This window comes from Notamacropus eugenii, chromosome 4 (genome assembly GCF_028372415.1).
Source record: "Notamacropus eugenii isolate mMacEug1 chromosome 4, mMacEug1.pri_v2, whole genome shotgun sequence".
Lineage (NCBI taxonomy): Eukaryota > Metazoa > Chordata > Mammalia > Diprotodontia > Macropodidae > Notamacropus > Notamacropus eugenii.
The window spans coordinates 400,529,491-400,546,319 of record NC_092875.1 but is presented as its reverse complement, the minus strand read 5'-3'; the positions used below and the strand labels follow the sequence as shown (position 1 = coordinate 400,546,319).

Sequence of the window (16,829 nt, the reverse complement as noted above, 5' to 3'; positions counted from 1 at the left end):
CTCTTTCAACTTAGAACATAGATGGCAGATTTATACCTAAAGGCCTTCCAAAAGCTTGGCAGGAGCTATCAGACTGTGTGAAATAGCCTTCAAAGTCCCAGAGTACCTTCTAAGTGTGGAGTAACACTTCTGTGGAGTGTTACCTCATATTTAATAGCTTGGGAGGACACCTAGTGTGAGGATTCCTTCTATCAACTGCCTATGACTTAGGAAATCAGTCCTAGGGAATCCTCTGTGCATTGATTGATTAGGGGTCTTGACCAAAGTCACAAAGCCAACCATGGGATTTTAATGCAAGTTCAAATCCAAAACTCTATTTATCATATTTTCCCCTTTGGTTTTTTTAACAATCAACATAGAAATAGACCTCAATATTTACAAAAATTCCAACTAGATTAACAAAATGTTATTTCATAGAGATCAGATAAATATATGATTCATAATCAGCATAATAATTATAAATAAACACATGTTCATAAAGTGCTGAGGAGGTGCCCAAAATAATTTATTCTCTCAAATAATTGCATTTTCCTCCTCTAATTTAGTGATACAATTTGCCTTAGTAAACTCTTTTAGTAAGCATGGTCAAATTCAATTTTGGCTAGTCTCTGTCCCACTAGACTCCCCACTGGAGTCAGAATTAATGAAGTTTTATTATTATGGAACCCTTATTATTATTCTCATTTGCTTAACCTTATGAAAAATAAATTTAAAGAGATATACCAGTCTAGCAGTATTTTTTTCTGGAGAGCTATAAGACACAATCCATTTTTGATGATTTACATCTTAGTTCACAAAAGCTCTTTCATAGTTAACACACTCTAGATGTTTATTTCAGCTTCATGATTCTAAGATAGGAAGATATTTTCTTGGTCATTAGCACAGGGTCATCATTATAACTCTACCTACTATATCATGAAATTCTGATACTCTCATCAAAGAAAGGGTTCTAGGGTATTTATAGATCCTAGTATCAATGACATAGTAAGTCAGAACCTAATAAACAGAGTCTCAGGGTACATGGAAAATTTTTTCATCATGATAATATTCTCTTTAAAATGTTTTAATGTGCCCAATTACAGGTACCTAAAATGAAATTTTTATCATACATGGAACTCTTGCTATTATAATTTTTCAGCTTTCATTATTGACACTTTGTGCAACTACCTGGAAAATAAACTTATGCAAATATACCAGGATAGCAGCAAAACTTTTCTGGAGAACTTGAAGATATGACACTTAACCCATCTTTGATGGTTTAGAGATGAGCTTGCTGTACCTGCTTTTGTAAGGTTTTCTTCATAAAGATTACATTTCTCCTAAAATAGTTTTCTTTTCTCTGATAAAAGGTTTCCCAAAGTATTTGAATCTCCAAATGAATTAAACTTTGTATACACAACACATAATGTTCTATCACCGGGGAGCTGGACAACCCTTGCCATTCTCCTTCTCTTGACTTGGACACATACAGAATCAATGTCAAAATTATCTGCAGATATCTGCTAAGCATACACCCATTTAAATGAAAGAAAACACAAGGAGAAGAACAATGCTAATGCTACTGCAAAAGGAAATTCAACAGTCAGCCAGGGGATTAAATACTAGATAAATATTAGCTGGGCTGGAATGTATTAAAAACCTGTTCCAAGTTTGATAATTTCATTCCAGGTAAAGAAGGTTAGGCCTACATGTTGAAAAATACTTCTAAAGATATTGTTGCCTTGGATGGCACTGAATTCCATGCACAAAGTATTTCAAAGAACTCTACATGGAAGACTAAACAAAGACGCCAAAGAAATAATAATAGCCAGCATTCATATAGTGCTGTGAGGTTTGCAAAATGCTTTACAAATATTTTCTCAAATTATCCTGGGGGAGGGGGTTAAGTATCGTTATCATATCCCCATTTTGCTGATGAGGCAATTGAGGTGGACAGAGGTCAAGTGACTTGCTTAGGGTCACTTAGCTAGTAAGTATCTGATTTGAACTCATGTCTTCCTGACTCCAGGTCCAGAAATCTATCCATTATACCACCACCTAGTTGCTTCAAAAATGCACAAATGAAAAGGATAAACTGGTGTGACAGAAACTTTCGAAAGTAGGAGATGCCATTGGTTTAAGGGATTCCAGATTGTAGTGCATTATTGTCAATAAAACTGCTGTATTTAAAAAATTAAAATAAATGACCTCTAAGGAGCTTCCGTTTCTTCACCTTTAAAGTGAGTGTTTTAGAAGTGACCTCTCGAATTCTTTCCAGATCTAAATTCTCAACATTTTTATGAACTCTTTCTCAAATGGACCAAGATTTGAAGAGTCAGTGGGCACAAAGTGGGATGTAAAGTTAATTTTCAAGTCCCCTCATATCCTTTCCCATTGTAATGCGTTAACTTGGATTATCTGCATAGTAAATCAAGATATGGGATAGCTAGGTGGCACAGTGGAAAGAGCAGAGGGCCTGTAGTCAGGAAGACTCGTGTCCAGTGAGTTAAAATCTGGCCTCAGACACTTAGGAGCTGTGTGACCCTGGGCAAGTCACTAAACCCTGTTTGCCTCAGTTTCCTCATCTGTAAAATGAACTGGAAAGAAAAGGCTAATCACTCTAGTACCTTTGCCCAGAAAACCCCAAATGGGATCATGAAGAGTCAGACATGACTGAAACAACTGAACAATGACAGTAATAAATACATATTTATGAAAGATGGATGTAAAAGAATAAAACAAGGGTGAGTTTAAGTAACTTAATCTTATATTAAGGATTCAGACATGAATTAAGGATTGTTAAGATATTCAGACATGGCTATTCCTTACTTTATGGCCTTGAAAGCCTCTTGTAAAGCATGACTACTGGCCAAGACTAGATAGCATTACTATAAAAAAAGGCTGAGTGCTTTATGGGATTGGATTTAATATTTATTGGAAGGCTATCATGTACTTACTAAAGCATTGTACTATGGACTTTTGGCCCTCAAAAGCTCAATGACTTTTAACATATGACTGACAAAGAGCTATAAAGATGACTTGGAACTCAGTAAAAATATTTTTCATACCTTTAACAGTAAATAGAAAGAAGAGAGGGCAGGAAAAGATGGCACAGAAAGCAGTGATCTCTCCTTGTTATGAATCTCTAACAGGGATTGCTTACATGTTACTCCTGATTGCATTTGCACACTGCACCTTGTATAATAGTTATTTCCAAATACCTTCTCTCTCCTTTAGATTACAAATGCCTCAAAAAAGGAACCTGCTCTCATTTGCATTGCCTTCTCTCTCTTCCTGAGTCTAGCACACTGTGCTGCAAACGGTAAATACTTAATAAGTATTTCTTAAATCAAAGTAAAATGAAATAGATTTAGTTGTGAAATCTGACTATAACCTGAATTCTATTTTGTGAACTAGGTTATAAAATCAGATCTGTTTCCTCTGGAAAAATTCTCCCTGGCAAGCTGCCAACTTGAGGAATTTCAGTTGCTGACACGTCTCCTGGTATGCAGGGAACTTAAAAGCAGATTTGAAGTCACAGTAATGCTCTGCCAACTCTAAGTTTTTCCTCCTTCTGCCACATTTTTCTTCCTAGTTCTCTCATCCCCTGAACCACAGGGTTTTCCCTGTGAGTTCCCTCGGCTCAGATCTGGAATCTTGCAAAATTTTTCTCCTTAACTCTAAAACTAGATTGCAATCATGTCACTATATGAAAACAGCTTTATTCCAGCAGCCTGAAAATTCTTAAACTTGAGGAACAGATATAAGTATATCCCCCAAAATCTTGTACTATAAGGAGGAAAATTCAGTTTTTTAATTTGATTTTCCTTTTTTCATTATGAACTTGATGAACATCTAGAATTATAAACATTTTCACATGCAAAGACCAGAAAAAAGAGTATTGTACATAAATCTGTTATATATACTGCATATTTTTAAAGTACATTATAAATTTAACATGGTAGTAGAACCTGGACTGTACTGTTTGAGTCTTTGGATAAAAGATTCTTTAAAAAAAAAGAAGAATCATAGTGGAAATTGATTTCTATATCAGAAAAAAAGATAAATTCTCTGAAAATTCTCTTTGTGGGCCCAAAAATATAATTTAATACAAACTATTCGTGCCATATTATGTAAAATCTATTCACTCAATAAATATTTATTAAGCACAACATGTAACTCCTTAGGACTTGTATCTACTTAGTCATAAGCTAATTGACAGAAAATTCTGACACTGGGAGTTGTCTCAGCCAAAGGTTTGTAGGTCCAGAGTTGGAGGGGACCTCAGAGGCCATCTAACCCAACTCTCTTGTTTCACAGATCAGGAAACTGAGCCCCAGATGGTAAGTGACTTTCCTAAGGTTATATAGGCTATAATAATCAGAGTTGAGATTTGAACCCATATCCTTTGACTCCAGAACCAGGGAGTGTTAACTATGTTGCCTTCCTCTTAAAATCAGTTCAAGCAATTAACCTAGAAGTTGGAAAAGATTTAAAGACCCTTGCCCTTAAGTAACTTACAAGACAAATTAATTCCATAGTTCATCAATTAGGTGAATTCAAAAGAACTAAACCAAAACATCATGCACTCTTGATTTAAAAAAAAAAAAACCAACAAACTTCTCTTGAGTATATGTTCAGAGAATCCTTCAGTACTATAAGTAGCACAAGGATACAAGTTGATTTGCAACAGGTCTTTAATGGGAACATTATTGGGTATGTTTAATAAAGGTTTATGGAAACAAATCTAGATACAGGTAAGGTATATTAGCACTGAAATTGACGTTAACTTCCCAACATAGGAGGGACAGTTAGGTGGTGAAGTGGATAGAGTACCTGACCTGGAGTCAGGAAGATCTCAGTTCAAATCTAGCTAGCCTCAGATATTTACTGGGCTAGTATCTTAATCCTGTTTGCCTCAGTTCCTCATCTGTAAAATGAACTGGAAAAGGAAATGGCAAACCACTCCAGTATCTTTGCCAAAAAAAAAAAAACCAAAAAAGCAAACCCAGCTGGGGTCATGAACAGTAGGATATGATGGAAAGCAACTGAACAGCAATGGAGTTCCAGAACAGGGAATTCCTGAATGCAGAAATGCTCTCATCAGTGGAGGTTGACACTTTCCCTGCAACTGAAAGTCTTAGAGGGTTGCCTAGAACACAGAGAAGTTAAGTAATTTACTCAAGGTCATACAGTCTGAATGTGTCATGAGAAGGACTTAAATCCATGGCTTCTGGGCTCAAAACTGCTTTATTATCCATTATGCAATGCTGCCTCTCAATTATTTAACAAAATCCCTACCAATAGAGGATTTGTGTTCCACTATGAAGAAATATACTCTTTACATATTGGGAACAGGGCAAATGAATCTTGAAAAAAAGAGAACCCAAAGTATTCTCAGCTAAATAATACATATGGAAGAACGTGCCAAAGAACCTTAAATATCTGGAATTTTAGACCAGGGAAGAAAAATAGGCAAGACAGAAAAAGTTGTATGAGATCCCTACATATGAAGTCGGGAGTTTCATTTGAGTGTCTTCTCTGATTTTCCAGGGAATTTGTTAATTTTCTTCATTTTAATGATTACTTATAAAGTATGACCCTGGGCAAGACTTCTGTCTTTCTCAATTTCCTCATCTGTAAAGTGAGGATAATACTAGCACCTACTTCCCAGGGTTGTTTTGAGGATCAAATGAGATAATATTTCTAAAGGCACTTTGAAAACCTTAAAGTGCTATGTAAATGCTATTATCATTATTACTGTTTTTATAACATTGAAATTTTAATATTATTATAACACATGATCCCAATTCTCCCTCAACTACCTGCAGCAAATTTGACTCCAAACCACCAGGTCCATGGCATGATGGTGTGATGGAAGACATGCAGGAAAGTAACTTGACTATTTTTCTTACGCAGAACAAAAAAGATCTGAAATAATTTAAAGAAAATCAAGTTCACATTTAAAATACATGCAATATCCATTTAGTATACGCAAACAAAGGGGAAGTATGAAACATTTTTAGTCAATACACAAACACAATTTGCTTTAAAAATCAAGTTTTCTAGAATGTTTACAGAACAAGATGGTTTCACAAGGGGAAGCACAAAAGAGGCTGTCTTCCCTTTATCTGATTATGAAGAGTCAGATAATTCAACAGAAATTAAAGTGTAAGAGGTAGGAGGGATGGGGAAGTAAGAGTGGAATGAGTTGCTTATGTAGGCAGGGTAGAAGAAGGAGCAGGAACAAATAAAATTTTTCCAGGCAAATATGAAGAAAGAATGACCGGAATAGACTGGCCCTAATTCTTGGGATTAGGAACATTCTATATTTCTTCCAATTTAGATAAATCCAGACTTCAGCAAATGAGAGAGGAAGTTGAAAAAAAACAATTAGCAGTCATCAAAAATGCATAAAGGCATAATAATATTTTAAATATAGCCTCCAAAGAGTTAAATTAGGAAACAGAAAGCAAAGTAGAAGTAGCTTAAGAAACATGGCCAAGTCAAGGCATTATAAAATGCAATCTGCAGATTGGAGAAAGTATGAAAGAAAAATTATTAGGAAACAAGAGGAAGAGTGTTGACAGGAATAAGCTAGCTAAGAATAGCGATGCCCAAAGGAACAATGATATGTAGCAATAAGGGCAAGAGAGAGAATTATTGGGAGGTAAGAACACAGCATTCTGCATAGCATCAAGAACATGCAAAAGAGTAACAAAGTCAAAATACATGTGTTTACACAAATGTCAAGAAGCAACATGGTTCAGTGGAAAGAGAACCGAACTGGGTGGGGGTCAAGAGGATTCTGGTCCTAGGTCTGTCACCACCCAGGACACACTGACTGTGACTTTGGACAAGTTGGTTTATCTCTCTCTGAGCTTCAGCTGTGTCATCTGTGAAATGAAGGAGGCAGACCAGAGGATATTTAATATTCCTTCCATTTCTAACATTTTCTGAATAGTAGAATAGAAAAATTGGTGAGGTGAAGATTTGAAACACAGGACATAGTTTTATAGCTCCTAAAGGGACAATACAATTAAAAAGACTGGGGACTTGAGGTTCTCCTACTAGTCCTAATTAGAGGTAAAAGCATCAGGGAATGGAGTGGTTCTTTTGTCCTGGCTTCCATAGAAGGAAAAGAAAAACACACGTGGCTTCTTCAAATGGGATCAATAGAACTTGAGAGGAACAGAATTCTTGGTACAAGCATTTCTGCCGATCCTGTTGCCAAAGTTTGTAAGCACTTAGAATGCCCACAAGCCAGATGAAAAGAAAATCAAATAAGCATGGACTTTAGTACGAAATAAAGTACTCAGATGATACTCTCTATGTATCCATGATAGGTTTGTTTTTGTTTGTTTGGGGGGGGGAGCATGGGTCTTGTTTTAAAGATGGGCTCTTTGGGCATAGTTTAACATTAGCCTATAGTGCTTTATAGAGTGAAGGTCCTTTGTGCTCTGATGGCAACAATTTGGGGCAAATAAAAATAGTTCTTCCTAAATCTGAACTATAAAGAACCTAGAACAGATCTGTCTACATCCTAAACTCGATCATAAGACTCAAAGCAATGGAGAGCTATTCTGAGGGTTTTGAGACAGTGACATGGGATTCAAATCAGTAGAGTAAAGGAGAGCTGTTATATAGGTTATGGGAGAATTGTGTTTATATAATTTTATTACTTAATGACTTGGCATGAGTTGATGTGTAGAGAGATCTTTTTTAAGGTTTGGGGACCACTTTGAAAATTGAGGCATCTTCCCCCATGCATTTTCTTGAATAAATGAGAGATAATGAGGCTAATCAAAGATACAAAGTTTGGCTAATGAGGAAGGTGTGGCATCAAAACAAAACTTTCTTCTAATCTATGATTCCCATGGAAAAAAATCAAATATTTACTTAACTGGATGACTTCATACTTACAGTGTCTAATAGCTCAATGAACTTAGAGAAGTAATAAAGCCAACAGGTCCATGCCATCTGGAGAAACATACACAGGAGAACAAGGAATTTTAATTAAAGACTACAAATAATGATACCCACACTTTCTATCCCACCAAAAAGAAAAGGGAATGAAAGAAAAGGGAAATGCCCTCGATTTTCTCTAATTTTTTCAAAGAAAATTTTTTAAGTTCTCCCAAGCCTTTCAGCCTCAAAGCTGAATTTATTCAATCCATCAGTTTTTAGTTTAGTGAATTAAAATCTGTGGATTTTAATTCAGTCAGACATCATAACTAATAACTATTACTGCTGGACAATCAGAAGGATATTTTTAAAACTGATTTTTTCCTTGGTTTGATATTTTATTTTCCCCCCAACTACATGTAAAAACAATTTTTTACACCTAAAAAACTGAGCTCCAAATTATCTCCCTCCCCCCTTATTGAGAAGTTGAGCACTTAATACAGGCTATACATGTACAGTCATGCAAACATTTCCACATTAGTTATATTGTGAAAGAAAATACAGATCCAAACAACAACAAAAACAAGAACAACCAAGAAAAATAAAGAAAATAAAGAAAAAGTATGCTTCGATCTGCATTCAGACTCTATCAGTTCTTTCTCTGGAGATGGATGGCATTTTTCATCATAAGTCCTTCAGAATCGTCTTGGATCATTGTCTTTCTGAGAACAGCTAAGTCATTCACATTTGGTCATATTACAATACTGTAAAATGTTCTCCTGGTTATCTTCATTTTACTTTGCATCAGTTCATGTAAGTCTTTCCAGGTTTTTCTGAGAACATCCTGCTCATCATTTCTTATAGTATTCCATCATGATTGTGTACAACAACTTGTTCAGCCATTCACCAATTGATGCATATTCTTTGCCACCATTAAAAGAGCTGCTATAAATATTTTTGTAAGTAAAAATCCTTTTCCTTTTTTTGTAATCTCTTTGGGATACAGAGTTAGTAGTGGTATTGCTTGGTTGAATGGTATGCATGGTTTTAGAGCCTTTGGGGCATAGTTCCAAATTGCTCTCTAGAATGGATGAATCAGCATACAACTTCACCAACGCTAATGTAGTATCTCAATTTTCCTACATCCACTCTAATATTTGCCATTTTCCTTTTCTGTCATATTACCCAATTTGATAGGTGTGATAACTCAGAGTTATTTTAATCTGCATTTTTAATCAATACTAATTGAGAACATTTTATATGATTATACATAGCTTTGATTATTGTCTGAAAATTGCCTATTCATATCCTTTAACCAGTTATCAGTTGAGGAATCATTCATTTTTTTAATAATTTGACTCAGTTCTCTATATATTTGAGAAATGAGGTCTTTATCAGAGAAAATTCCTATAAAATTTTTTCACAGTTATGATTACTGTGTATTTTCCTCCATCCTGTTTTTCCCCCTGTTTAACCTGCTATCTTTTCTTTCAACCTGTCCATCCTCAAAAGTGTTTTGCTTCTGTCTTTTACCTACATCAATCCATCCTCCCTTCTATTATCCTTCCTTCTCTTATCTTTTTCCTCTCCTATTTTCCTGTAAGATAAGATAGGGTTTTATATGCAAATGAATATGTATATTATTCCCTCTTTAAACCAATTTCAATGAGAATTCACCCCCTCCCATTTTCTCCCTCTTCCCCTCCACTGTAAAAGTTCTTTCATACATCTTTTATTTATGATTATCTATCCCATTGTATGTCTCTCTTTCACCTTCTCCTGGTGCATTTCTCTTTCTTACACCTTAATTTTATCTTTTTAGATAAATCACCCCATCATATTCCATTCACATCTATGCCCTCTCTGTATACTCCTAACTGCCCCAAAGTTTTTAGGAGTTACAAATATCATTTTCCCACTGTTTAGCCTTATTGAAACTTTTATGACTTTTCCTTCCTGTTTACCTTTTTGTGTTTCTCTGGAGTCTTGTATTTGAAAGTCAAATTATCTATTCAGCTCTGATATTTTCATCAGGAATACTTGAAAGTCCTCTATTTCATTGATCATCCATTTTTCTCCCATGAAGGATTATACTCAGTTTTTCTGAGTAGATAATTCTTGGTTGCAATCCTAGCTCCTTGGTCTTCCAGAATATTACGGTCCAAGTCCTCCCATCCTTTCATGTAGAAACTGGTAAATCTTGTGAAAACTTGACTGTATTTGAATTGCTTTTGTCTGACTGCTCGCAATATTTTCTCCTTGACCTAGAAGTTCTGGAATTTGGTTATAATATTCCCAGCAGTTTTCATTTTGGGATCTCTTCCAGGAGATGACCAATGGATTCTTTCAATTTCTATATCTGGTTCTTGAGCTGGAAAATTGTTTCACCCCATCCTTTTGTGAGTTCTATAGCTCCAGAATTTGTTTTGAGGCATCATTTTAAAGGTATCCAGGTGGGAATTTGGGAGAGTTCAGGTGAGTCCCTGCCTTTCCTCCATCATTTTGGCTCTTCCCTCCAACTTATTTTTAATCTAGAGTACATTAAATGTGATTCAAAATCAGCTTTAAAAATATCCTTTCTCATCCTTCTAATTTGCCCAGTTGTAATAATTACTGGTTATCCTGCAGGGAAACTAGGTGGCACAGTGTTAGGCCAGGAGTTAGGAAGACTTCTTGAATTCAAATCTTGCCTCTTACTAGCTGTGTGACCCTGGGCAAGTCACTTAACCTTGTTTGCCTTAGTTTCCTCATCTGTAAAATGACATGGAGAGGGAAATGGCAAACCTCTCCAGTATCTGTACCAAGAAAATCCCAAATGGGGTCATGGAGAGTTAGACACAACTGAAACAATGACTAAACAACAACTTACCCTTAGGGCTATAGGTGATCTGGAATAGTCAACAAGGTCACACTGGTATGAATAGCCTACACCCCAGCCAGACATGAAGAACTACAGATGAAGAGAAAAACAATAGGAAAAAACATTAAGGAAATACTTACCAGGATTTCAATTGGGTTTTCCAGACACATTTCTTACAAGAGTACCTGAATGAGAAATCTCATCAGTGAAGGAGGAAAGTTCACTAAAATGGTGACCAGCTGTGAATCACACTCATTTTGTTGTTCATACAGATATTGTTCTGAATAAAACAACTTTCTTCAGACAATTATCACAACATACTGTACCTCACTGAAAGAAGAGAGTGAAGAAAAGTGAGGCAAAGATTATCCAAACTGCATGTTACTCAGATGATCACTAGGTGATGAAATTTTCTCTTATTTTCTATCAATCACCAACATTTTGACTTATGAAATCAGCAAATAATCAAATCAAAACATTACCTCAAGATATTTTCTAGGTGAATATAACAACTAAGTTATTATTTTGCCTTTTTCTCAGGGTTCAACTTCAAGTCATAGATCACAATGTCACTATTTTCTCTTAAATGAAAATTCAAGAAAATGGGCAAAGTAACATTAAAAAAAAAAAAGATAAGGGAAATGAGTAGATCTCCTTCTTGACTTTGGATGAAAAGTCATCCATAAAAGAAAATATTCTTGTTAGGAAGTCAGTTACAACTTTGCAATCTGGTAGACCTTAATTCCTTCACCACCACAAGGTGGCTGCAGTCCAATAAAGAAAAGAATGAACTATTTGTTGAAGATGATGGCTTGAAATTGAATCCAAATACTGTGTCAACATTCTTTCAAGTCTGATTGTGGGCAAGTTTACTATTAAAACAGTATTTGAAAGTGAGTAGTCAAGGGTTCTATTTATTTCAGTTTTAATTGGTTCAATTAGTTCTAATTAATTTTAATGGACATTCTAAGTGGTTGGCAATAGTCTATTTGCACAAGCGCCCACATCCCACATTTCATCTTCCTTAGAACTTTTCAATAAATATCACAATTATATCATAGTCCTCCAATGGACCTTAGCCCTAACATTTCTAATTTGATAAACCTAAAGCAAAAATGTTTTAATTAAACACTTATTTCATCGTGTGATGGTATCTACTTAAACTTTTGCAAATGGTCTATTAAAGCTAAAAATATAACCATGTCATTTTAAAACTTGAAAATATGATTTTTGAAAGCCATATGAAGACATTTCAGGAAAAAAAAAAAGAAGACTATGAAAGTTGGGCCATTAAAAATTCATCTTTAAAAATACCAGCACCTGACTTGGCTCATACACTTATTTTTTTTAAATCCATTTTATTAGTACCTTTTGTTTATACAACATAGTTATTTTTAAATAGGCCCTCCTGCCCCTAACCCATGCCACCAGCAGAAAAAGAACCTTCTCTTATAAGAAAGAAAAACAGTTAAGCAAAAGCAACCAACGTAGTCAATATATCTGACAGGCAGGCACTCACCATTTAATCACTTTGTCTATGCAGACATGAGAGATTCTTAGACTTGTAATTAATAGAATAGAATGATTACAAAGAAAGCATAGTTCCGTAGATACAAACACATATTCAAGCACACAGATTTCAGGAAGGGAGACGTATATGTGATTTCAATTGTAGAGAGACCAACCAATGCTGAACCCCTTCTATTCATGCGGATTGACAATTTATCTGTAATTTATATTCTTAGAGAGTTGCTCCAGAGCATTGAGAAGCTGTTCACTATTTGCTCATGGTTACATTCAGTACGTGTCTGAGACAGGGCATACACTGCTTCACTGCCACAGTGAAAACAAACACATAAACACATTGTCAGGGCTGGACTTCTTTCTCTAAGTTAGCTAGGAAAATTTCAACATGCACCACAGGACTGAGACATATAGAAAGACAGAACTGATTCCACTAAGGAAAAGCGAAATCTGCTCGTGTGTGGGAGCCTTTTTGTTTGTGTTTTCCTTTACATTATGACATTTCCTTTATATTTACATTATAAACATCTCATGGTTAAAGTTTTGCTATGTACTCTTGAGATCCAAACTGTAATGATTAATTAATTAATAATTATCAATAAATAATTAATCTGTCAGATTCTTCTCATTACAAGATATCTTGCCATCTGCTCGGCAGCTGGACCCTCTTCCCTCTACTGGAACAGAGATTCTCTGGGCTATGGACTAACCCTCCAGAGACCATGACTCCTTTACAGGGGAAGTTAATTCATTCAGCTTTGGAATTATGATGAGCACACATCTAAACTGCTATATCTATTTGGTTCCAGACCCTGCTTCACATCTCATCTAGCCTATCATCAGGCAGGTAGCACCTATATGATTTCTCTCCATACACAAGGGATAGCATTACATTGTGCCTTCAAAGATTGCCTCTTCTCCCATCCCCATTCTCTCACTCATCTTCATTCCTAATGCCTATAAAAATGATCATATCTCCCCTTCCTCAAATAAAACCCTATCCCCAATAAATATATATATAAAATCCCATATTACCCCTGCATTTTGTGACTAAACTCTTTGAAAACACTATCTGCAATGACTTCCTCTACTTCATCTCCTCTCACTCTCAATGCTCTAGAGTCTGGCTTTCAAACTTGTCATTCAACCAAAATATTTCTCTCTAAAGTTACTAACAATCTCTTAATTGTCAAATGTATTGATCTTTTCTCAATCCTCATTCTTCTCGACCTCTCTGTAGCCTCTGTCACTGTCAATCACTATTTCTTTCTTCATATTCTTATCTCCTTAGGTTTCTATGGCGCCGCTTCCTCCTGATTCTCCTCCTACTACCTGACCACTCTTCAGTCTCCTTTGCTGGATCTTCATCCAGATCACGTTGTTAACCTCAGAAAAGGTTTCTATCCTGGTCCTTCCTCTCTTCTCCCTCTGTCATATTTCACATCTGATCTCATCTCTATGATAATGATTCTCAAATATACCTATTTAGCCCTAATTTGTTTTTGCTGACCTCCAGTCTTGTATCTCCAACTGCCTATTAAACCTCTTGCATTGGATGTCATGTAAACATCTTAAACTTAACATGTTCAAAATTGAACTCATTATCTTTTCCCCAAAATGCTCCTCACTTCCAATCTTTGCTATTACTATTGAGGGCAGCAGCATCCTCACAGTCATCCAGGCTCACACACTATGTGTTATGCTTGACTCCTGACTCTTACACACACACACACACACACACACACACACACACACACACACACACACACACCCTAACACCACCACCACCACCACCCACATCCAATCTATTGCCTGCTGGTTATTTCCCTTCCACCAGTCTCTTCCCACTCCAGTCCATCCTCCACTCAGTTGTCACAGTGATCTTCCTAAAACACAAGTGTGACCATGTCACCCCCCGCCCCTCATGCATTCACTCCAGTGGCTCCCTATCATTTCTGGGATCAGATATAAAATCTTCTGTTTGGCTTTTAAAGTCCTTCATAACCTGACCCCTTCCTCTCTTTCCAGTATTTCTCTATTTTACTCACTTCCTTATCCCTTATATTGCAGTGACATTTACTTCTTTAACGGTCCTTGAACAAGATGCTCCATCTCCAGATTCCATGCACTTTCTTTGGCTGTTCTCCATACCTAGAATTCTCCCCCTCCTTATCTCCATCTCCTGGCTTCTTTTAAGTCCAAGCAAAAATCCCACCTTTTAGTAGATGTCTTTCCCAAACCCTCTTAATTCTAGTTCTCTGATGATTTCCTGTTTATCTCGTATATAACTTGTTTGTACATAATTATTTGCATGTTGTACCCTCCACTAGATCATGAACTTCTCAAAAGTGAGGACTGTCTTTTAATTTTCTTTGTATCCTCAGTGTTTGGCACAGTGCCTGACACATAGTGGGAGTTTTGTAAATGTTTACTGACTGACTGACCCAGATAGCTTTCTAGAGAATTCCCCAAAAGCATTTCCTTCCCTGGACATCATTCCTCTACAATGTGTTATCTTCCATTTCAAATATATATCCTCATGGGCAGAGACCATCACTTTCTTTATTTGAATTGCTAGCATCCAACATCGTACCTGGTATAACTTATTATTTAACAGATACCTTTCATCAATTAACAGTTTAAGGACCTCTGATTTTGACCAAGTGAGCATTTCCTCCATCACTGTTCATCATACCTTATTCGATTGCTTCCATGAGTTGCTCTGGCCAAAAAATTCTGTGCCTACAATTATCTTATTCTACAGAAAATAAACACTATATTGAATATGAGAGAGTACATAACATTTTCAACTTTTAAATTCTAACCTGGACTCTTTCTTGGCCCCTAATGTGTGCTGAATAATTCTTAAGGAGATTTTTAATAGACACAGAATATCAAGAGCATAACATCCTAAGCCAGGCTTGGTTCTGCAAGTAAATGTTCCTTTCCTTTATCTTTCTCTCTATTTGACCCTGAGTCAACAATAGCAAATCTTTACCACATTCTTGATGAGGTTATTTATCCTGCACACCTAATGACACTGTACCTTGCGTAATAAATTCTCTGATGTACTGTATAACCAAGAGAGCATCCTCTTTAGCTGTTAAAGACATCAACCTTTTAAATGAGATGGGGCTTTTATAGCTTTTCATCATTATCTTATCTCTAACTTTTGATTAGTTAAGAATGCCACAGTAAGGTATGCATATACTCATCTCACATATACACGAGGCTTTCAAAATAACTATTTACCAAGGACAGGAAATAACTTACATCATCTAAGTCAAAAGGAACACCCATTTCATTCTGAAAAAAAAGCAGGTGTATGAGCAACTCAGTCATTTAAGCTAACTAGATACAAGGCAGGCTAACAGGAAAGGACATTCTGTTCTCTTCTCATTTCTAATGCTTGCAACACTGAACCAGTCTGGTAGAGTGGAAAGAAAACTGGATTGAAATCAGAGGACCTGAATGTGTATTCCAACTATGCCTCTTACTACATATGCCAAATTGGGCAAGTTACCTAACTTGCCCAAGGGAAAGGGTCTGGCTGAATTAAATCCAACAATCTTTCAAACATTTTAGTAGACAGCACTGACAGCAAAGAAACAAAATCAACTGATGCAAATTTGGTTTTGTACTGGAGAACATATACAAGAAAATCATCCCCTAACACTCTCAGATATTTCAGCTGCTCAAAGATATCATAAAAAGCTCATATTCTTACTGTCCCTCCCCTAATTCAGTACCATTCAACTATTCATTTGACTGTCATTGATGTTCCTTGCTAATCTGTCCACATTCCATGAAGAGAAGTGAGACTAGTTGGTACAAGCAGCTTGTGAGGTAAGTAGAAGGAACAATAGTGATAGTCCAAATTAAAATTCCACTTAATCCTCTGGAAGAAGCTGAAGATATGGAATGAAGTTAACCCCATTTGTTCTGGAAAGACAAGCTGAATTCAGCCTGGTCACTGCTTAAAAGGAAAAACTGAGGTCACAGAAGTACTAGTTGCTATAGTGCAAGGAATTGCCACAATTTCTCCTGAGGTGACATTTGACAAATTCAACCATTTTCCCGTATGGGTAAAATATTGATACTAATATTATTAATAATAATAACAATACCAAACATTTATATGATATTTACTATGCACCAGCCACCATGCTAAAGACTTTTTAATGACTGTCTCATTTGATCATCGTAACAATCTTGGGTGGGAGGTACCATTAGCCTCTATTTTATAGATGAGGAAACTGAGGCAAACAGAGGTTAAGTGATTTACCCACAGTCAGTGGGTAAGTCTGAATTTGAACTCAGGTATTCCTGACTCCAGACCCAGGCTCCACCCACTGCACCATCTAGCTGTCACGACAAGTATCCTTATACAGAAGGCCTGTGTAACTAACCTGCTTCTATGCCCCTGCTACTATCACAGCAAATGAACTTGTCCCAAGACCTTTCTCTGGTCTCTATCCATGTACCCTGTGTGAGAAATGTTCTCCTCAGGTATCACCCACTATAAAGAAGAAAACTGGCAATTACTACAGCTCTGGAGCTG

At 36.2% G+C, this 16,829-nt stretch overlaps 1 protein-coding gene across 3 annotated transcripts in view; it reads right to left on the bottom strand.

The window, feature by feature from the left end:
• The window catches only part of ELOVL7 (ELOVL fatty acid elongase 7), a 121,158-nt gene that overhangs the window by 7,240 nt on the left and 97,089 nt on the right, over positions 1–16,829 (bottom strand). For all 3 annotated transcript variants that reach the window (XM_072605567.1, XM_072605569.1, XM_072605568.1), the window contains exons 4-6: positions 10,754–10,834; positions 7,903–7,959; positions 5,805–5,910 (exon numbers count right to left, since the gene is read on the bottom strand). In XM_072605567.1, coding sequence (XP_072461668.1) covers positions 5,805–5,910; positions 7,903–7,959; positions 10,754–10,834 — 244 coding nt within the window. The remainder of the gene's footprint in view (positions 1–5,804; positions 5,911–7,902; positions 7,960–10,753; positions 10,835–16,829) is intronic.